The sequence below is a fragment of the Plectropomus leopardus genome, chromosome 4, assembly GCF_008729295.1.
Source record: "Plectropomus leopardus isolate mb chromosome 4, YSFRI_Pleo_2.0, whole genome shotgun sequence".
In the NCBI taxonomy this organism is placed as follows: Eukaryota; Metazoa; Chordata; class Actinopteri; order Perciformes; family Serranidae; genus Plectropomus; species Plectropomus leopardus.
The window spans coordinates 26,170,460-26,193,301 of NC_056466.1; the positions used below are offsets into that span (position 1 = coordinate 26,170,460).

The 22,842-nt window shown below is 40.0% G+C and overlaps 2 protein-coding genes across 3 annotated transcripts in view; one reads left to right on the forward strand and one right to left on the reverse strand.

Annotated features, from left to right (window-relative positions):
- The window catches only part of prkcaa (protein kinase C, alpha, a), a 186,754-nt gene extending 173,680 nt beyond the window's left edge, over window positions 1–13,074 (reverse strand). For both annotated transcript variants that reach the window (XM_042484741.1, XM_042484740.1), the window contains exons 1-2: window positions 12,748–13,074; window positions 9,892–9,923 (exon numbers count right to left, since the gene is read on the reverse strand). In XM_042484741.1, coding sequence (XP_042340675.1) covers window positions 9,892–9,923; window positions 12,748–12,914 — 199 coding nt within the window. In that variant the 5' untranslated portion in view covers window positions 12,915–13,074. The remainder of the gene's footprint in view (window positions 1–9,891; window positions 9,924–12,747) is intronic.
- A 5,240-nt stretch (window positions 13,075–18,314) lies between these two features.
- On the forward strand, window positions 18,315–22,714 carry LOC121942596 (beta-2-glycoprotein 1-like). The gene is made up of 8 exons (XM_042485850.1): window positions 18,315–18,434; window positions 18,731–18,910; window positions 19,727–19,823; window positions 19,908–19,984; window positions 20,146–20,331; window positions 20,545–20,724; window positions 20,969–21,166; window positions 22,147–22,714. The coding sequence occupies exons 1-8, from the start codon at window positions 18,365–18,367 to the stop codon at window positions 22,254–22,256; spliced, it is 1,098 nt and encodes a 365-aa protein (XP_042341784.1). The 5' UTR covers window positions 18,315–18,364; the 3' UTR covers window positions 22,257–22,714.
- The last annotated feature ends 128 nt before the right edge of the window (window positions 22,715–22,842 follow it).

The following is a 22,842-nucleotide window of genomic DNA, read 5'->3' on the forward strand; positions in this document are numbered from 1 at the left end:
TGGGTTGCAGGTGGCTAAAATTATACATTATTATTTGGACAAATTTAATTGCATCCTCCAAAATATGAACATAGCAGAGAGCAGAGCAGAGCTGCAGAGCTGCTGTTCAACAGCTGCAGGTGCACCTGGCTTTTATAGGGAATGGAGATGACATTCTGATGATGCTGATTTCATGTTATGCCCAAAACACAACTATGATTAATTAAGGGACTAAATACAGACCCTTTGTCTCTAGCACTGTACTTTGTTCCTTGATTATGCATCATTTAACCAGCAGAAACTGGAGCTGGATATGTCCTAAATGCACTTGCACCATCAACTTTAGACCATGTGTTTTATATCTTTTAAATAGGGCCTCGTATGTTGATTTTCAATGCTAAGCCACTGCTATGGACTATCACTAAAAACACCTTTTTTTCTTGTGCTCAGCACTTCCTCAGACCACCTCAGCATTATATATTAGTTGTAACACAATGCTGCTGCCTGCTGCATGTTTGTCCAACAGTTTACTGCTGAAGATTTAATTAGAGGTGACCAGCAAGTCAAAAATTAGCAGAATCTAGTTGACAAGGAGAAGAACTTTTGTGAGTTTAAGTGTTTTTGTTGCTGTTCATTTTAATTTGACAAGCCAGCTAAGTATATTGTATTTACCATGAATTGATATTACTGTGAGTGAGCATCTCACAGTCCTGTTAATGTTGGCTCGACAGTAATGTTGTTTTGTGCGTTTATGGATCAGACAGCAGTCTGGACTGAAGGTAGTACAAAGTAATAGCTGGGACTTGTTTTAACTACTTCTATGGTGAACATGAATCTGTGGTGGTGGTCCTTTTACAGCTGGGAGGCTTTAGGACTGAGAGGTTTTACTGCCGGGGATTTGCTTGAACAGCGTTAGTTATTATGGTCACTGTCAGACAGGCCATATCTCTTCAGGCACCAGGGAGCATTGTACAGGTCATGGTCCCGATTGCCATCCATGATTTAAAGGTGTCAAACACCTTGGAATGACTAATTTCTACAGGGTGCAAGTCTCTCTCAGTGTGCGTAACAGACTTGTTCAACTGTTATATGGAAAAGAGCCACCCCAATATTGGTGCATAGATGCTGTTGATTGATATTTGTGTTTAAAGCCTATCAAGATAAACATTTGATGCGTATATATTTTTGGTCACGGGCAGCACGTTGTCTTGTGTCTGTATCTGCACTATTGTCACTGTATCAGTTTACTGTGCTGTCATCTTTCTGTTGAAAAAACTGAACTGGATCTGTGTCCTTCTGTTTTCTGTTTATACAAGACAAATAGAGGCCTTACAAATAGCTGCCTGGATAAGGGTAAATGTGTCCATACAGCCTATGTTGGGTGCATATTTCTGTAACTGCAAGACATACTGAGCAACTAGGATATTCAAAATTATTGAAATACAATCATAGCAGAAAAAAATGTATTTGCAATGGATTAGGTTTAGGTCAATATATTGAAATTAAACAGAAAAAAATACAAAATCAGCTAAAATATAAAGTTCCCTTTATGGAACTGTTATCTGACTGATTGATGTATTTTTTAATTGTTTGGAAGAAGAAAATAAAGATGCTGACAAAAATGAAAAAGTGATCAAAATATGGGTGGAACATACATATCTCTGGTCAAATCACTACCTTGTTAACATCTGCAGAACCTGACTAGCGTGTGTGTCCCTGCAAAGCCCTTATGTAATCACAGAGTGACCATCTAAAGACAGCAAGTGTCCTCCTATAAACAGAACCAGCCCAATGCATAGCAGTGTGTGTCTCTTCAGGGGATCCGGGAGCAACTCTAAATATAGCCTATGTTGAACTCTGCCCCCTTCTCTCTGTCTCATAAACACACACACACACACACACACACACACACACACACACACACACACACACACACACACACACACACGTCACGATGCCTCTTCATTCAAAAGATCTCTAAATCTTGCATCTTGACATCCATCTAACTCTGAGCCAAAACAGTTTAAGGGGAATTTGAACATCTTCAACCTTAAAGCACGCAGCCCATGCAATGTTAACTATATGAGAAGAAAATGTATCAAAAACCAAACCATCGACTGCTAATTTCTTCTGTTTTACGAGCATGAGATAAGGGGATTGGATATGTGGGAGTGGAGAAAGAGAGAAAGAAAGTGGCCCTGTAGAGAAGCAACCCCATGGGCCGTCACCCAGAGCAGAGGGCACCATAGAGGGCAGTTTCCTGGCTGTGAGCCCAAGAAATGACAGAGGAAAACAAACATATCAGTAAAAAGACAGACGAAAGAAGAAGAAAAAGACCTGGCAGTATACTTGCTGCATGAACAAAATTCAGCTGGTAGCATCAAAGCTGTTCACAATTAAACTGCTTCTTTGTTCTAAATACACCGTCGCTTTACAGCAGAGAGGAAACAGCAAACAAAGGCACGGCCACTAAGGTGGCAGCAGGGTGCGCTGAGGTTTTCAGAGCTCTAAACTGAGGCTGAGGGCTTGTGAGAATCACAGGACCACAGTCAGCAGGGTTTTTTTGTGTCCGTCACGGATAATTTCCTTTTAGAATCATTTCTTGGAGGGTCAAACGATGTGATTAGTGTTAGATTGTTTAGCTTGTTTGATGTTTGCATGACTTTTCCATATTTGCGTAGCTGCAAACGGAAAACTGGAGGAAACAATCCGTGGAACCAACTCATTTTGACGCTGGAAATCATTTTTAGCATACCCAGAATCTGAAAGGGCAATTGTTAAATTCAGTCCTGCTGGATTAGTACTTCAAAGTTCCACCACTGTGAGCTTTAAACCCTTGCTACTTTTCTGCTCCCTGCTATTACACCACCAAATTAATGTAACTGAGCTCCATTTGATAGAGGAAACTAAGAGAAGTACTCCTGAAAAATAAGCAGTTCACATATCTGTTTAAGAATGTGCAATGTAGTATCTTGCTGTCTAATGAAAGCACAACTGGAAATAGCTGTTTGGCTACTATACTGCAGAGATATTTTCAAGTAATTTCACTTTAAAAGCATTATTCACTAAGGAACACATCAGCTTGGTTTATTTCAGGCCACTTGAGGTTGAAATTGTAATAAACCTTCACAAAACAATGGAGGTTATTACAGGCTGTGTAACGCCCTGGAGAAATAAAAGCGTGAAGTCATGTATCACCATCTGTGTGGCGCACAAATCTGCTAATCTCATGTCCCAAGTCAAGTCCTAAGTCAGGATAGGCAAGTCCTGCATCAAGTCCCAAGTCAAGTACAGAGTCCCAAACTTTGTGTTTCGAGTCCTAAACATGTTATAAGGCTCTAATCAACAAACGCAATGCCATTTTAAAGGTCCCATGTTGTAAAAAGTCAGATTCCCATGTCTTTTTTTAATATAAGGCAAGGTTGCTATGTAAATAGTGTTAAAGTATCAAGGTGCTCATTCCACAGAGCAATGCACACAATCCATATTGGCAAATTGTGTTTTTAAACGAGTCATCAGGGCTTACAGGAAACTGTGATATCACAACTAAACTATATAAATGAAAATAGTGGCAGTTCTATTACATCATTTTCCAGATGTAATGCTGGTACAGAGACGCTGAAAGCACACACGTGCACGACCCAAAACTGCTGTCCAATAAGAGCAAACTGGTTGGTTGTTTTGAGTTCAAGTTGAGTTGAAAGTCTTTTGTTGATTTTGTCATGTCTTGACACAGTACATTATGACTGAAGTCCAAGTCATGTGACTCAAGTCTACACCTCTGATATCTGATGAAGCGAGGCCAAAGGGTAGATTGGTTAATGTATTCACAATCTGCCTTGTTTTTCTGGCCACCATTGATACTGCAACAGTGCTTAAGCTCGAGCATTAGGCTTACATTTCAGGATGTAATGCTCAGATGAAGAAGTCAAAACAGCAGCTGTGAAGCATGCACTCTTTGAGCAAATTGATACGAAAAACTAAAACAACAAAAAAAATAGTAGAATGTGTGTACCAGCCAGTACAGACAGTGACCATGGGCTTTCAACAGGGCCCTTTATGGTATGACACAGTGGCGGATGTGCACAAGGATATTCCAAGTACTGTTCAAACACAGAACAGCACAAGGTCAACAAAGACACTGTGAATGGATGGGATTCGGCAGATGAAAACATTTTTAGTCATTATTTGTCTGTCACTGTCGAAGTGTGATCTAACACATCAATCTAGACCACTAACCATCAAAGGAACAAAGAGGCAGGGCATGTTTATGTAATGAGTTATCATAATTAGAGTTATCATACTGTGTGCCAGGTTTATATTGAACCACAGTTTTGTTTCTGTTGGTTGTTATTTTTCGACTAACAACTGGTCCAAATGCATTTAGCTAGCGGGGTAGAACAGGGGTCAACAATCCATCACCCTGGATCTGTGCATGCCCTCACTTGTGTGGCTGGATATAAAGTAGACCTCTCTCGGGAGGTAACAGCAAAACTCATTAGCTTCTTCTCTTGTGCATCAAACAGAGAAAATTGGACAGCCTTGGGTGCAATTCAGTTATCTATAGCCTGCCAATAAACATTCAATCCACCCAGGAACTCTGAGGTCCCCCTCCAGAAACTGTCGTGTGAGCACAAATCCATTGAGTGCATCGACACTCCAGAAATTATCCGTGTTACAAGCAGTGTGTAGAGCAGAAAATGAGACTTAAACAGTGGAATATGCTTTCTCCTGGAATAACAAGAACACTTTGTGAAGTCCTCCAGTTCTGCTTGTATTACGTATTATTCTCACTTTTAGTTACCTCTCTGGTGTTTAATGAAGTGTGTCCTCTGAGAGGAATTTACCTCAGACACTTTTAAATTATAGTCAGTACAAAGCAGCAGTTTTGCATTAGTCTTTTTACCAAAAAGGCAGAAAGTACATTTTTGTGAGCCAAAGTTTTCAAGATTTCCTGCTTCATATCTGTGATAAGAGTCGAGAGACTGCGGTTTTGATGAACTAAAAATCTTGTTATTTATGCAATCCTGCCAGAGAGGTCCGTTTGTAGCAGAAACCCTGGATTTGCTAAACAATCTGGAGCAAGGAATGAATATGACACTCTTTTTCAATAAGTGTCTGTCCACACAGGTGTCTCTGAAGAAGGCACTTGACCCCCAAACACTTAAGGAGGTCCAACAGAAAACTGTGGCTCTCTATGAATATGTTTATCTGAATTAATGTGAAACAGGTCACAGAACAAGGTTACACTGTCTGCTTAACCCTCCATAAATCAGAACTTCAAGACATGATAACCAAATGAGAAACTCTAACCCTCAACCCAGGCTCAAAGGTTTCAAATGAACAGTAAATCTGCTGAGTGACATGGTTGGAAACGGCCTGGCTGCATTATAATGTGAACTACTCTAATTTGAGATACCTTGCTGCACACCGGCAGCAGGCCAAAGCCTTGAAATAAGACTCTATAGGAAAATCAGCCAGGTGAAGACAGATTGTTCACTGTTCAGATAACATCAAGAATGCTGGTTGAAGATAGGCTTGTTTGTTTCCACAATATCAACTCAACAGAAAATTAACTTTGCTCTCACATTTCATTACAAGTGTCATGCTGAGAGTGGTTTGATATTTTTTTTTCCACCAGCGCCTACATAAGGTCATGTTCAATACAATAAACTCTGGTGATTTTAATGTGTTGCACAACAAACAATGCTTACATCTTCCAGTATATACTCACATCAGACCTCCTGTACACCCTACATTAAAAGGTGTTTTGGGTGATCAGATTGCAATCAAATAGTCCTTAATCACAAGGTAACTAAAACATATTGAGCATGAATTGTGATCCAATCAACAAAACCACCTCAGGGACAGTCATCAGGGACGCTTTGAGAAAACAACTAACACAAGTGTAAATGTCTTTTTCCAGATCAGTGGGGTAGCAGCAATGAGCCAGTTAGCAAGCTAAGCTACTAACAAGAAAGCTTTTGAATATTTTATATATTTATTGATGGAGTCAAGACAAGACCATGTTTCTGCTTTCCTTTGGTCCACATAAAGTATACAAGCAAAAAATAACAATTCATGTCGCAACTGAGCCATTTCTCAAGTAATGGCTAAGCAAAGGGTGGAGTACGGCTACAACCAATCGATTGTTTGAGCTGGACAGAGCGACTGGATCCAAAGGTGGACACTGGAGGCTCAAATTAATACCAGGTGTAAATATAATCAGGTTAAATCTTATCTAGATACAATCTGAATATGAGATGCATTTTAATTCACAGAATACAGTATTAAAACCACATCCAGCACTGTCACATACAGTATCATTCCTAGGGCCGCATCTTACAATTATTTTCATTGTTGATTAATCTGACAATGGCTTTCTGGATAAACTGTAGGGCTGAGTTTCGTTTAAAAAATTACAACAACAGTACCAGTACCCTTTAAGTGTTACCAATAAAGTACTTTATTCGTTACCCATGATGTGAATGAAATGGTGTGTAGCAGAGAATATTTTTGGTAGCATCTTGGCTCGCTGATCTGTCAACCCTGTCAAATACACTGCACTCAACAGGATCACACTGCGGACTGGAATGTGTTGTAGCTGGTGCTGCAGAAGTGTGAGCTCCACACTGAGCTCCACATCTGCTAGGGACAGATGTAAGAGTCCAAAGTGACAGGGCTAACTGTTACCATCATATGGCCAAAGTTACCTTTAGACAGAGTCAAGCCATTTCAGTTGTTGAGACTGTTTAACGGCTCTGTGTTAGCTGCTGCAGCTGTGTAAGTTTGTGCTAACCAGGGAGACTTTAAATCATCAGGGCAGCAACAGACAGTTTGCTGTTCCGGTGGGGAGACAGTCCAGAGATGTCTCTATACTATTTGGTACTTGTTACTTTGGTTGATACCTTAAAGGTATCAAGCACCAATTATTAATAATTATTTGGTCTATAAAATGTCAAAAACTGCCAATCACCACTTTCCAAGGCCCTAGCTGACATATTCAAATTGCTTGTTTTTGTTTGAAACCAAAGATATTACATTAACACTCATACTTCATAGTCTTCACTTACAGAAGGCTATGAAAACCAGAATAAAAATTCACATCAGTGAAGCTAAAACCAATGAAATATGGACATTTTTAATTAAAATGTCTTAAGTGATTTACCGATAATCAAAAGGGTCAAGACAACTTAAGATCTGACATCCTGTCTGGCAAAATGGTTATGTGCTTATTATATTTTCATACATCTAACCTCAAAAATAAGCACAAAAACTTAAACACTAAATTAGCTATAATATAAGACACATATATGAGCCACAGTTTGGATTTAGAAAATCTCTCGACACTATAAACTACACGTGATGTGACACTGTGCAGCCCACCCTATTCTTAGAGAAGGACATTTGCAGGGCTGGAAATTAAATGTCACTCTTGTTATAGAAATGCCACTCTCCGGTTTATCACTTTATCATTTTCAAGTAGTGACTGAGAGGCTTTGCCGTCTCTGCTGGAGGACTCAACCCTCATTTTCTAGAAGCTTAAGTTTAATAATTAATGACTAAACAGATATTATAAAGTGGGGACCTTTCTCTCTTTGAATAGCTGCAGTGTAACGACCTTCATCTTGATATGGCACACATTATTTATTTAACTGGTCCAGGCATGGATTTATGGTGGAAGAAGAAAGGAGTGGTCAGTTTTTGAGAGGTGCAGTAAAGCCTCTGCTGCCTGAGGAAAAATCTTCAGAGCACCACTTGTGAGCCCACTCTCACAACGCACTGCTGTCTCTCTGACGTCCTTATAATCATTCAATTTATCATCTTCTGTATAAAAGGCTGTGACTGTAACAATGAGGCAGGATGGAAAAGACAACTTCCTGTGAAAGCAGAGGAGGGGTTGGCGGACACGCTGACGATAATGTCAGGTTATGCAAAAACATGTTTGGCTGTCAACACTCAGACACTTCAACTGACTCATTACAGAGCCTGGTTTCACCCAAGTAGGAGTATATAAGAGCAGACTGCATCTCACCTCAACGAGAGGAGATCACACAGGAGAGTGGGCGTTGGAATTTTAGCAGTCACGGGCTAATAGGCATGTTTCTTTATGTGAACATTTCCTCGACACATGCTCTTACACACTACACTATAAACCATCCATTAGTATGATGAGTAACGATTCAGAAAAGCCCTCTGTATGTCTCACTCTCTCCGACACTCTCAAGGGAAGCGCTTCTGAATCACTGAGATCAAAAACCTCGCATGGAAAAGTGATTATCTTTACGTCTCCAACAAAGAGAGACTGTCATCTGCTCTACTCAGTAAGAAGAGATCAGTCGAGAACGTTTCTACTCAAGTCATTCACTGGATGTTTGAATTTTTACTGCTGGAAAATATTTGACACTTTGCCACAGATGACATCTGATAATGACTTGTAATACAACAACGTTATAACACCAGAAATGAGACTTTGTAAAAAATGCAACAACAATGCCTGTGATCAAATATCAAAGTGTGTGGGAGTATTTTAGTTAAGTGTGTCCACAATGAAAATGAGAAACTTGATTTTTTGGGGGTCCTAGCACATTATGGGAAAAGCCTTTTGTGCACATTTAAATAACAATGTATTTTCTGATAAATTTTTATCTTTGACCCTGTTTACACTTGGATTGATGTGATTCGATGGTCCACGCAACTTCTGCTGAAAGGTCAAAGGGCCCCACGCTTTGTTATTAGTAATTAAATAAAAGAAAAATTAAAAAATATATATGTGACATCCAGATCCAGCAACACTGAAAACTGACTTTCGAATATTGTTTTTAGCGCTTAAATGAACATGAGCGATTCTAAGTGAAACATCACTTTAACATCATCTGTGCTGTTACCTGAGCACTCGCCTTCAGAGTCAGACTTTGGCAAGCCCGAACGTTTCCACATTAGATGAGGAATTCTGAGAGTCGATGCATGCTGAAGCTCAAAATGGCGGGTTGATATGAAATCCAGGTTTCGGTGAACAAAATGTGTTGGTATTTGTCCGTTTTGTACCTCTTCTCTAATCCTCTCTGTCCTCTTGTCTTGCACTTTCTGTCCCTTTCCTTTTCTCAAAAATAGTCTCAACTGTCATTCTTTTGTTTTCAGCTCACAGTTCATATCAAACGCACTTCCATCAGTCTCTTTGTACCAAACTATTCTCTACCCACAGGCCTGTAGCATCACTTATTAGGAAGCACTTAACTGATAGTAAACAGTTAAATAGCACATTAAATTCTTATTATCACTGTGATAATTAACATTTTAAATCCAATTCAACAACAAGCTCAAAAGGACTAGAATCAAACAGCAAAAACCCCTCCAGTTCTATGCTGTTTACTCTGCTCTAAAATAATGAAAAGCAATGTATTTCTAGGCTCATCTCCTTCGGGCCAAATTATTTAGACAAATTATGACCATAATAACACTACTCTGGCTGTGGGTAAACAAATAATGTCATGCTTGCAAAATAGCAAACAAATCAAGCACGGGAACAGTGCATGAAAACAACACCAACAGTATTTCTCATCATATTCGTCATAAGATAGCAGTTAGCAGAAATAACAGGAGACACATCAGTTATTTACACACGCCATCAAACATATTCTTTTCTTGTGCACAAATACAATGGAGCTAATGCTTCAAAGGGAGCATCAAACAAAGGAGAAAAATGGGTCGACCCTAAATGTGATGGTCCAGGTGGCCGACGTTACAACAGTCAAGTGCGCAGCAGCAAAAAAAAAAGTGTGTGCAGAACTGTGAGAAAAGCAGACATCTCTAAAGCCAGTGCTTATCGTACTGTACACATCACACACAGACAGGCGCACGGGGGTCTCATTATATCTGAATGAGTCAGATGTCAGTCAATTTAGTTTTTACCTTGGCACTGGAATCCTTGTTTTCCAAACCCCCTGTGAAAACAAACAAGGCAGAATTAAATTGCTGTTTACTCTCGTTGTCATTCACAGATATACACAGTGAATTCAGTCATTCATACCAGGGACAGGCTGTTGCATAATGTCCTTCAGTTTTGAACAAGAGCATTACAGGGCTAAAAAAAAACAAAAACGTTCATATTTTGCTGGAAGCACAATGAAATCTTTCCAAAACAAAAAATATAAAAACTCCTGTGTTTTTCTGTGATTTGTGAAAGGCCACTTAGTTCAAATGAAAAAACATTTAGCAGTAATATTTTAGACGTCAGTGTGCTTCTAAATTTGTGTGCACAGTTTAGGGAGGGCCTTTTCTTGTTTCTACATTGGCAACAATGCCAACATGAAAAATGCAGGGTCCATAAAGATATATTTTTCTGAGCATGCCACTGAGGAACTTGACCGGCCTGTGCGGAGCCCGTCCAACACCTCTGGGATGAACAGAAGCATCACCTGTGAGCCATGCCTTATCGGACTACATCTTTTTAAGCCTCACTAATGCTCTTGTGGCTGAATGGGAACAATCGCCTGTAGCCTGGGTCCAAAATCTTACAGAAAGCCTCTCCAGAGGAGTGAAGGCTTTAATATTACAAGATTATCAAACGTGTTTTTGGAATGAGGTGTTAAACAATCACATATGGGGGGTGTAATGTTTGGGTGTCTGAAAGGGTTATTGGGAAACTACATATTGCAGTAGATCAAATGCCATTTAACCAAGCTGTTCAACGCAGGTCTGATATTAACCATCTGGGGTTGGGATGAAATTGAAGTTTTCTTCATTGTGGCAGTGAAAGATTTCTCAAGTTGATTCCCAAATCAAAAAGACTTAAACATTATGGCCATTCCTACATAATTCTCCGAGCAGGTGTTTTGTATGTGTAAGTAGCTGCAGGCATCTGAGGCATCCTTTCTGAAAAAATGAAACTTAAAGGGGAACTACTCCAATTTTCAAAATGAATACATATTTTTCCTTTAGTCTAAGACAGTACAAAAATATTAGTGAATATAAACAACTCTCTCCAAAATCCCCAACTAGGGTGCTAAAACTCAAATTTGTGATGTCATAGGGTATAAAGTCTGGAGATGCTCCACAGACAATTAATGGTGAAAAATGTTAGAGATGACACCGAGAGCACCCAGAGGGATTTTCTGAGTATATGGAAACATGTTTTGCGCTGAGGGCACAATTCAGCTAGCATTCCTTGTCTATGGATCAGCTTCAGCCTTCATGAAATCAAAAGTTTGAGAATTACTCCTCTGGTTTCTTGCTATGAGAGCGAGTATCTCGTGTTTGCAAATAGCGATTGAAGTTTAGGCCATGGAAATAACGTGTTGGATTTCTGGATTTAGGTGGTGCTTCCCTTTAACTAACACTAGCAAATGCATGCTTACAACTAACAAAAACTAAACTAAATGAAACAAAAACTGAAAACAAATTAAAAAATTAAAAATCAAAACTACTTTAAGGTGTCCACGTACTTTTGCCTATAAACTGTGTGCTCTACTGCTGTCAAATGATTGATTTGATTGTAATCACACCAACAGCACAGATGGGCTCAACAACTGAAACCGAAACTAAAGCAGTGAGATTAAGAAAACTCAACGAAAGACGATCTGATAGCAAACTGATTAAACATGAAAACTTGAAAAATTATAAAGCAAAGCAAGAAGTTGTTGCCTTAAAGTTTCATGTTGAGGTTGCTTTTCCTGCTAAGGAGTGGTGTTTAAAAGAGCATGGGTCACGCCGTAAAACCGTAAAGGTTATAAGTCAACCACAATAAAGGGCTCGAAATCACACCCCTACCTGCAGCGGCAGAGGACTGTAAACAAGGGTGCAACTCAAACAGGCTACCTGCAAGTTTACTCCTCTCACACTTAAGATATCACTAAATTTATATCTTGCACAGAAAACAGAAAACTGCCCAAATGCATTATGTCACTGATTGAACAGCCTGCTACTTAAAGCCAACACTGTGTGCCTCCTTTAAGTGTTTCAACATGTGTATGTGTTCAGCCATTTCTCTGCAGTGAGGGTGATGTGCTTTTCCATATGAGCTCTGCAAATTTTTTTCTTACAATCTAGCCAGTGATCAGCAGCTATGCAAAGGTTTTTTTAGCAATAAATACTTGAGTTGTTCTCCACAGCAAAAAACAGGAGATGGAAAGCCTTAACAGCCCGACTTTGTGCCAGCAAAGAGGGAACCTATTAGTCATCCAAAGGCTTTAACCGGGTCCACTCTCAACAGCTGCACAGCAGTAAAGTGTAAGTCAAGGAAAATACCTATAAAGGTGTACTTTAACTGTCGTCATTTACTTGCCTGTCAAGAATTATACAATGCATATCTCGGAAAAATATAATAATTTGTGTTTATGCAACTTTAAGGTTGCACTCAAGATGGGGTTCTGGGATTCATTTGGACTAATTTATCCCCAAAAATGTCATATGGCTGCTTTAATTCCCCTGTTTCTCACTAGTTTTACATAAATCCAGTAGCAGTAAGCGTACGTTTCCTACAAACAGTTTTAGTGTTACACTAATAACATCAGCATAACTCCTCCTTTGTTGTGCTTGGACAAAAACAAGGAATCCCTGGACTAAAATGTGGAGAACACTGAGGACTTTTAGACACCCATGTTCTGTCACTTTGCCCATTAGAAAGTCTTTTCGAGGTGTAGGTTGGAGATTGAGAAGGGACAGTTAGCATGAAGTTGTGTTACATCATGGAGCGGAGTACTCGGCTGAAGTTACCAGTATGCAACAGGCAGCAGTCAGGGGGGTGGAGGTGGGAGACGGAAGGCTTACCAGATGAAGTCGGTGCAGTGGCTGCAGAAAGTCGGCTGCTTGAAGAACCGGGCTATGAATTTGTGGTTCTTGACCTCGTGGACGTTTTTTTGCCTCAGAGCACCTTTGCGAGCAAACCTGTTCGCCACGTCCGCGGTGGACGACTCGTTTGAACTTACATCAGCCATGTCCCCCCGACTAACAAATCAATGCTACAGCTTTGAGTTGCTGTGTAGGAGTGTTTTCAGTCCGTTTGGAGGCGCAGCCGTCAGTGTGGAGCCAGCAGAGAGCGGAGCGGCGGTCTTCACCGGAGACACTGTACTTACACTGTGAGGACTTTCCCTGCCTGTCGATACCACTGCGCTGCTCCACTGACAGCTCCGCGCGGCCGAGACACACACTGTAGGGAAACCATACATCCGGTCCTGACCTTCAAAATAAAAGATTTTTTCCACTCAATTGTGGGAGAGGCTCTAACTACAATTCTACAATTTCATTTAGCAGACGCTTTTATCCAAAGCGACGTACAACACAAGCAAGAATTTAGACTTAAGGAAAAAACCCTTAGTAAGTGCAAAAAGGTGTGATTGGTCACAGGCAGGGGCGTCGCCAGGAATTCTGGGCCCCATGAAAACATATCTCATTGGGCCCCATCACTACGGCCCAAGCCAACCCTGTACAATTGTTATAACCACACCTGCATTACCCGATGACCCATTAAAAGCAATAAACAACTATAACTTTGTTTTACACTCCTGAAAAATGTGAGAGGGGCCTCTGAGAGAGACTCCACATTTTTTCTAGAAAGGAATTCTGAATGTTTGTTCATTAACTCAGACGATTTTAGTTAACTTATTGCAGTCACTACTTAAAGAGAAAAAAATGAAAATAAAAAAATAATCCCCACTTGGGCCCTGGGTAGTCAGTCTCACTTTTCCCCCCACTATGACGCCCCTGGTCACAGGTATTGCCATCTAGTGGCAATTGGGTGATTTGGCCAGTGGCCAGATAGGGCCACTAAAAGACTTGAGATGGCATACCAAAACTGAAAGCCATAACTGAATTTTAGAATTTCAGTTAAGCTAGTAAAATTTAAAAGAGAATTAAACAAGAGATCTGGACATTTGAATTCACTTTTACTGAAAGATCAAACATTTGTGTTTGTCTTGTATGTTTGTCTTTTTTTTATTACCTCTTCGACACCAGAGCAGCTGGCCCCCAGGTATATTCACATTATATATAATCTGGCCCCCATTCAGAAAGGTTTTGACCCCCCCCCCCCAATTACAAAGAGCACACCTAGTTAGAAGTGGCACAGTGTAATGCAACAGCCCTACAAAAATGTACACTTTCACAGAGGATATAATGCTCATTTTTTTGCTTAAATTAAAGACTGTGTTTGAGTGTCCACCCCCACTTGTATCAATACAGCTAGACAAAATATTCACCTCTCAGTATCATAATTAAACGGCACCACTAACTACAGGTCATAAAGTTAAAACAGCACCTCTCTGAGTTTGTTTCAACAAAAATGAATTACATAACCGTTTCGAAGGTAGAATTTATTGCAGGGCTGTTGGGCTGCATTAGCTGCAGCTACCTAATAAACTAGAAATTGAGTGTGTAAAATTCTCAAAGTGCCATCAAAACAGACCCTGGTGTCTTCAGTGTCACCTTGTATCTGTGCAGCCTTTAATCTCAGTCACAGTCACAAAGGGCTCCATGACGCCCCTGTTGTTGAATAGTACATGAAAGCGACAGTCTCCAGTCTTTTGAACCATAAAAAAGAACCCACGAAACCTTTCTACATGTTAATTCAACCTGATTGAGGATTTGAAGTGGTATAACCTCCAGGTAATAAACAACTGCCGAGCTATTTCTGCTAAAGTCTGAAGTGAATGTTACACTTTGAAACCTGGACTGACATTAATTTTCTTGTGTTGTGTTCAGACGCCTGTGAAGAGTATTTTAACCTTTGAATCCAGAGCAAATTGTTTTGATTTCTTTTACAAAAAGCAATCAGTAACTTGGCACAAAATTACCTGCAAATAGCAAAAGAAAGTATTAAAAGATGGCGAGAAAATTACTTGAGAAGAGCTTTTAAAAAAAATAAATAAATAAATCAAATTTTGCAAATTGAGTATGAGAAAATCATCTAAAAAAATTAGGGGGAAATGTCCAGAAAGTGATTTTCATAATTATTATTATTCTGTATTTACAATTAGGTTACAGAAAAATGTGTAAATATATTATTCATTATTTTGTTTTATTTCTACGACACACTTCCTGCTCTTGCTCTCGGTATGTTTGTGTAACTTTACGCTGCTCCGCGCCGCTTCCTCCTTTTCAATCCGGCTGATGTCACGCAACAGCCCGCCGTGCTAGGGAGGAGGCTCGTGGTGTCCCTTCAGGAATTTTGGATTGGGAGCGTCATCGCGTGGAGTCATGGAGCATTACACATTTTAGAGTTTATTAATAACACGTGGGCAGTTCCGCGCAGGTGCATATAGATCCATTAATGCTGTGTTTGAGTCACTAACTTTTTTTGTTCGTCTGTTTCAGAATACTGAGTATCATGCAGCTGTAAATAAAGACTAATCCTTTTATGATAAACATTTGTGTTTTGGATATTAATGTGATCACCACTGAGAAATACACTTACTGCTCTGTCCAAGAAATGCACCTAAACCTCTGCTTTTGCCTCCAATCAAATGTCACCCTGTATCAGGCCCTCAGTCCAGAATGTGTCATTTTATATGCCCATTGGTGTTGCAGTCAAAACCATCAGTAATTAAACACAAGTAGACTGATTTCCTGCTTGACCATGGGAAGATCATGAGAAAATAGGCCACTAGGCATCAATATGCAAAGGACCCCACCACCTCTCCTACACAGGAGCAAAACACATAGACTTTGTGGTGTTTTTTTCACTCTTCATAGTGATTTTTTGTGTCTGTGTGGTCATTTTGTGCCTTTTTAAGTTTTTTTGTGACTCTTTGAGGAAATTGTGTCTTTTTTGTTGTTTTGTCTTGTGCTGCATCTTTTTGAAGTTATTTTGTATCTTTTTCGACATTTTGTGTGTCATAGAGGTATTTCTATTTTTGTAATCATTTTGTGTCTCTTTGAGGCCATTTTGCTGGGTTTTTTGGGTCATTTTTGTGTCTCTGTTAGGTAAGTTTATGGTTTTTTTGAGGTAATTGTGAGACTTTTTCACTGTTTTGTGTTTCTGTGAGGTCATTTTGTGTCTCTTGAGGTTATTTTGTGTCTCTTTGAGGTTATTTTTGTGTCTCTTTGAGGCAATTGTGTGTCTTTTTTTTTATCATTTTCATCATTTTGTGTCTCTTTGTAAGGGTTTTGTGTTGTTTTAAGGTTATTTTGTGCATCTTTGTTTGAGGTCATTTTCTGTCTCTTTGTAATCATTTTGTTTCTTTGCATTTCTTCGTGGTCATTCTGAGTGTCCTCCTGGCCTATTCAGTAGTCCATCCACGTGCTTGACCAACAATGTACTATTGTTTTTCTACTTAAAGCTCACAATGTTTGTCTTTGATCATGTGTTTAATTGTGCTGATTGTTTTTTTTGCCATAGCTATGAACACGTCTTCAACTGGATTCCTTTCTTACACACACACACCTGCCGACATTTGCTTCAGCTGGATTCACATTTCTTCTCATTTAAAACATTTTCTCACAGCACAGGCTCCCCCCAGCTCTTTAGACTTGTTTGCTGCTATCTCTAAAACGTTTCTAAGTTTACCAATTCCCTTAGGTTCACTGACCAGCAGAGCAGCCTATAACCACCTCAATCCCTCTTGTGCAAAGACAAATATTTGCAAATTAAGTTAAAAATAGATAAACCAGATGAGCTCTTCCCCGAAAGCATATGGTTTTTGGCTCAGAATTGTTTTTTGTTAAATAAAACATCCATCACTTTGGAGAAAGCACAATAGTTATAAGAGCTTTTAGCTGTCAGTGACATGATGTATATATTCATTAAAATAACGGCACCTATCTGCCTGGAAGAATCTTCCCATTAAGGACACACATTAATACCCCCAATAGACAAATCATTTGACCTAGTTTGCATAACACCAGTCATTATGGTTCTGCGGGTCACAGAGTTTCTCTTTTGTAGTAATAAACTGAACAACCTCCTCTTAAACCTTAAAAATGTTCTTACCAAAAAAGTCTTATCACATAATAATGATGTAACCCTTTGTTATTTGGCATTATTGGCCGTGATGTTCCTATGGAACCATCTTCCATTTTCGGTCAGGGAGGCAGACACCGTTTCAACTTTTAAGGGTAGACTTAAGACCTTCCTCTTTGATTAAGCTTATAATTAGGGCTGGCTCAGGCTGCCTGGACCAGCCCATAGTTAGGCTGACATAGGTTTAACCTGCCGGGGGACTTCCTCTGATACGCTGAGCTCCTTTCCTTCTCTCAATGCCACCATCAGAAATCATGCATGTCTGTTAACTGCATTGCCATGTGCAAGCTTAGCTTAGCTCTGTGATAGCCATGTGGTACTCTCACTACCTGGGGCTCGCGATTACAGAGCCTGGGTCTGTTGAATTGCACTACGCTAATCCTGTTGCCTCTTGGGAGCGTTCCTGCTCCCTTGTTTCCTAGTTTTCCTGGATCCTGGCCATAACCTTGACTGTGCCTGATCGTGGTGATAGCTGTGCTGATGCTGTGACCCTGCCTTTGGTTGTGCTCGTGCTGTGGCTGTACTGATTCTGTGCCCCCCGCTGATTGTGGTCTGGTCCTGGTTGCGCCGATGCTGTGATCTTGCCTTTGGACACCTCCCTATCAGCATATGCATGAGACTGTTATCATCTCCCTCAACATCATCATAGAGTGCAATTACTAATTTCACACCTACCATTATTGCAATATGACATGCATCTGTTTCTATTATTGCTGTGCCTCTCTCCCCCTCTCCCCCCCTCTCCCCCTCTCTCTTTCTCTTTCCTTTTTTGCCATGATTGTATTTCATTTGCTATTTACGACATCTATTGCTCGTCTGTCCGTCCTGGAAGACGGATCCCTCATTATCCTCTACCGCTCTTCCTGAGGTTTCTTCCTTTTTTTTTCCTCCCGTTTCAGGGGTTCTTTTTCGGGAGTTTTTCCTTGGTGATGTGAGGGTCTAAGGGCAGAGGGATGTCGTACACTGTAAAGCCCTCTGAGGCAAACCATGTTTTGTGATAATTGACTCTATAAATAAAACTGACTTGACTTGATGTTGCTTCTCTGCTTTATCAGAGCAAACAGCCACTGAGCCATTACTAAAAAGGGCAACACATTGTTTACTGTTCATCAGAAATCTGTGTATGACTCCTTGCATGTGTGTGTGTGTGTTTGTTTGCATGTCTTGGGAGTTTCTGCCTCTCATTATTTATGAGTTTTTTTCAACTCACGCCACGTGTCTGCTGCCAGCTCTTTGTACCAAATCAAGATTATCGATCAATTCTGGGTAAATATGCAGGAGTTCAGACCTTTGTGCTCAATCAATAGGACCTTACACTGGCATCTGATTGGAGCAGGCTATGCGGGGTCTGTTTACCTGGCAGACCTCATGTTGGCTCCATTCTCATCCAGACGCATGCTGGGACACTGAGGAGACTTCACTCCCTAAAAGATGGCTCCAATGTTGGCTTTGCTGCTGCTTTACCATGTAGCTTTATACACCACTGTATCATCTAAGAAAGGTAAAATGGATCAGGAAAATTGCTTTATTTATTTATGTGAGCATCGAATGACTGTGCTTTTTGAGCTGCAAACATTTCTCTTTGACTCGTTGTTAATCACTGTCCTTTATCCAATTGCATTTGCTTATTCATTGCTTCTGATTGATACAATCAGAAGTAAAGTGTGCACAACTTTACCAACAATTTGCAACATTCTAGCCTACACCATGGACTATAGGCTTCTGTTGCTCTGTTGTGGACACTATTCCTGTGAATCCTCAAGCATTTGTCCAATTATATTTCTGGTCTCAATCCAGTATGTGGCCGACCTCTTGTCGCTGAAGGGATTGACGAGTTGACCCTAAAACGTGTGTATGAGGTCGGGGAAGAGGTGACCCTCACATGTGAACGGGGGTACTTGCCTTCAACAGCAACCCCCCGAAGGATGACCTGCACTGCTACAGGAGAATGGACACAGTCAGACCTGTCATGCTCTCGTGAGTTTACTGGCCAGTTCAACTTTCACTCGACTGTATTTAAACAATGTAGTTTTTGTCATCTTGCTGAGAGTGATGCAGAAATGTAACAGTAGAACACTTGTTACAACCATCAAAAATGATGCCCAGTTTCACAGTTCCATCTGATTCAACCCTCAAATAATAAGATCCAACAAGACAAGACCAAAATTCTGGGAGGATAATTAATTCTCTGAAATACTCCAATGTAGTTTTTTTTTTATATTTTAAACTCATTTTAAACAGCAACATTTTAAACTCTAGGTATTTAAAAGTAGATTCTAACTCAATTTGTTGACCATTTCTGATATTGTTTTTCAGACAATGATGATCTGTCCTTGAACATGTAAAAAACATAAGTTTTTTTCTGCATTTAAAACAAGTTACAGCTGCCAACCCTGTTATTTTCCTCTAACAAATGAAGCCTTAACTAGAGTGGCTGCAAAGCAGTAAATGACAGTGTCATCAGCATAAAATAGAAAGTCAAGTTTGGTTAATTCTTCTCAAGGCAATTTATTTATATAGTAAATAGGGGGCCCAGAATCGACTCTTGAGGTACCCTCTTGAGGACTTTCAGTGCCTCTGAGGAACACCCTCTAACTGAATAGCCTGGGTTCTGTCTTTCAAATAGTATGCAAACCACTCAACTGCATGTTAAGAAAATAAATAGCCTTTTCAAATAATGCATATTCTGGTGATCCTTTAATATATATATATATCCTGTAATATTGATTAAATGTGATTAAATGTGATGTCTAAAAGTGATGTAGATTCAGTATTGTACCATATTTTCTACAGCTAACATGTGTCCACTCCCTGTACCTCTGCGGCCATTAGCGATGGGAAGGACACAAGCTCCATACAAGAGTGTACTTAACTACACATGTGATGATGGGTAAGATTGAAGGATGGTTAAAAAAAAGATCACTGCAAGGTATGTTCACAGCAACGTATGTCAAAATAACATGATCTACTTCAGGTATGTCATGCTAGGAGCCAATGAGAGCAGGTGTTTACATGATGGTACCTGGAGCAATCCACCACCTACCTGCAAAGGTACTGCATAGAGGAAAATATATAAGACAATATTTACAAATAGTTAAAGGAGAATAAACATCAATTTTCAACAAGATCTCAATGTGGATATTGCCCTCTTAAGGCTCACAGAAAAGAAATACTTCAGTATAATTTGAGCATGATTGTTTTTCTTCCTTTAGCTGTGAACTGTCCGCTACCCAAGCCACCCAGAGAAGGAAGAATTGTCCATGATAAGCCAGTTACTGGAAGAACCACCATGTATGGGCAAGGCTGGACATATGAGTGTAACCCACCTAAGGCACCAAGTTATGAGAGGGGATCTTGCATGGCTGATGGAAATGTAACTGAGCCACCAGTGTGCCGAGGTATACAGATAAAGTCAGTGCTATCCATGTTCTTTAACGATCCCTGTCACTTTCATCTATTTCACGAATATGTATGGGCCAAACCATGAAACCAGTCTGCCTGCATTTTTCAAATGTTTCCTATGAACTATTTTCATAGGCAGATTACCCTTTGCAATTGGAGCTACTAAATAATACCTCCTTACATTTCTGACCTGTTTTTGATCATTCCAGAGGTGAGCTGCACCATCCCCACAGCCATACCAAATGGCTTCATCACCTTTGCTGTGATGAGACAACATGGCTACAAGGAAAAGGTTAAGTACGCCTGCAATGAGCATTATGTTCTTGATGGTGAGGCTGAGATTCAGTGCCAAAACACAGGACAATGGTCTTCCAAGCCAGTTTGCAGAGGTGAGTCAAGCGAAACACAGATATTAAAAAGTACCCTCATGCTAATTTTGTGAATTTGTACCTCTGGATCAGCAGTGGATTAGTAAACCACAAGTATAAGACACTAGAAATAAACTCAATCTTCAATAATTCTTTTGTTCACAATTGGGAGTGGTTATCAAAATTTGCTTCAAACAATACGAATGTTATAATTCACCGAATGTCTGGTGAACACATGATTTAACTGCTCTCTTTTTCTACAAAGCTCCCTGTGTAGTTGGCATCAAAAGAGGCCGTATCTTCTACAATGCCAAGAAGCTCTGGATCGCAGATCTAAAACCCAATAGAGTCCTCCATGGAGAGCCTGTTGTCTTCTACTGTCTAAACAAAGCTGAGAGGTGTGGCTATCCCGTGGCCAGCACCTGTAACGATGGAACCCTACCCATCCCAGAGTGCTTTGAGGGTGAGTTCTTGGCAGCTCGAGAAACAACATGTTTTCATCTGAAGTATTCACATATTGCCGCTTTGTATATCTGCATGTGCATTATGTGCTCTAGGTATGCTTTTGCATCTGCTATTTAGGTTGCGGGATCCCGCTAACATGATAGGATGTAATGGGATTACACTACACTTGGTCATGTTTAGATGACAAAAGCACATGGTAATCAATGCTGGGATGTCAACAAACGCACATGCTGGCATGGGGGAGGTTAGGATTAGGGGAAGGAGGCACATGTGTAGAGAAAAAAAACCATTACATTCTAATGGGAGGCAAACACCAGACTCCAGCATGATTCCAAGGTTTGTTGGATTCATCCAGCACCCCTTCCAGCTGCACTACGAGCACCCTGGCAGTCCTTGTATTACGTTGTTGCAAGCAACATTTCAACCTGAAGCCGTTCTGTGGTGTATCAGGGTCTATCTGGCCGCGTTCTCAGCTGATGCCAACCATCCATGTATCATGCTGACACCACAGGTGTTATCCATCTGTCCAGGGGTTTAAAATAGCACTACAAACGATTCTTTGCGGGCACGTTTTCTGCTGACGACATCCAGCAACGTATCATGCAGACGCAAAAGGTGGCTTTTGGCATAAGGATCTTGCACCGAAAGCACTGCAGAAGTGGCAATATTTGACAGCTTCGGAATAAAAACGTGTGATAAATCTAATTCAAAGCTATCTAGTAGAGATCTATCGAAGTGTGGACACTTAACAGAAAATGCAAATATATTTAGAGGGTTTTGAATTCAGGCTCTATGAACACTTGTACAATTCACTATTTTTCAGTGCAGTGCTCTTATCCCTTAGATTTAAAAATGTTACGTAATGAGTCTGTCAAACGTCTTACTGATGTGATTACTGCTTCTGTGTACTGCTTCTATGCAGCCATTCATTTTCTGATTATAGTAACACATCTTCCTTTCTTTTTTTTTGTTTTTTAGAACCAGGCAAGGTCGAGTACAACTTAAGGCCCAAGACACTACCATCAGAAATTAGGATGTGTGCTGCGTCACCCCCTGCAAGCCCCACGACTCCTGCAAGATCTGCATAACTTTGCAAGAATGGCCGTAAACACCATGTACACTAACAGGATATGAATGACTCTGAATGTTACACATAAGCCTATGTGTAGCCTTATGTGTCATAATCAGCTAATAATAAAGTAATAGTAGTGATTATAATGACAAGATTTTCATTAAGGATGTGAAATCGTGGTTTGGTACCTGAGAGGGTCAAAGTATTGAGGATCCATACATATTGTACATACATACTCCAGTGCTCAGGTTATAATTACAACTGAATATAAACTAAATGTCTGATATTCTCTCCCAGGAAATTTGATTCCAATTCACACTTTATTCGTGTGTGTATTTGATTAGAATCTTATCTCCTTTATAACTTGTATGTGACTTTAACCACTCTTGTGAAGTGATGAGTGGCGAAATGCCCTCAAGACAAGAGTAAGAAAATAACTTCCTGTATTTGACCAATAAAGCTTGTGCGCATGCATTTTATAGCATCTTCCTTTGTAGATATCAGCTCAGTTAAAGGTTGAGTTTGTAAGATTTAGGGACATCTATTGACAGAGATGATATATAATATTCATAACTATGTTTTTGTTAGTTCATAATCATCTG

What these genes read in the sequence shown, in the direction of transcription:
- LOC121942596 (XM_042485850.1), top strand. Translation starts at nt 18,365, where the DNA reads ATGGCTCCAATGTTGGCTTTGCTGCTGCTTTACCATGTAGCTTTATAC. An exon ending in TCCACCACCTACCTGCAAAG is followed by an intron (nt 19,985 to 20,145) that starts GTACTGCATAGA and finishes TTCTTCCTTTAG; the next exon opens with CTGTGAACTGTCCGCTACCC. An exon ending in TGAGCCACCAGTGTGCCGAG is followed by an intron (nt 20,332 to 20,544) that starts GTATACAGATAA and finishes TGATCATTCCAG; the next exon opens with AGGTGAGCTGCACCATCCCC.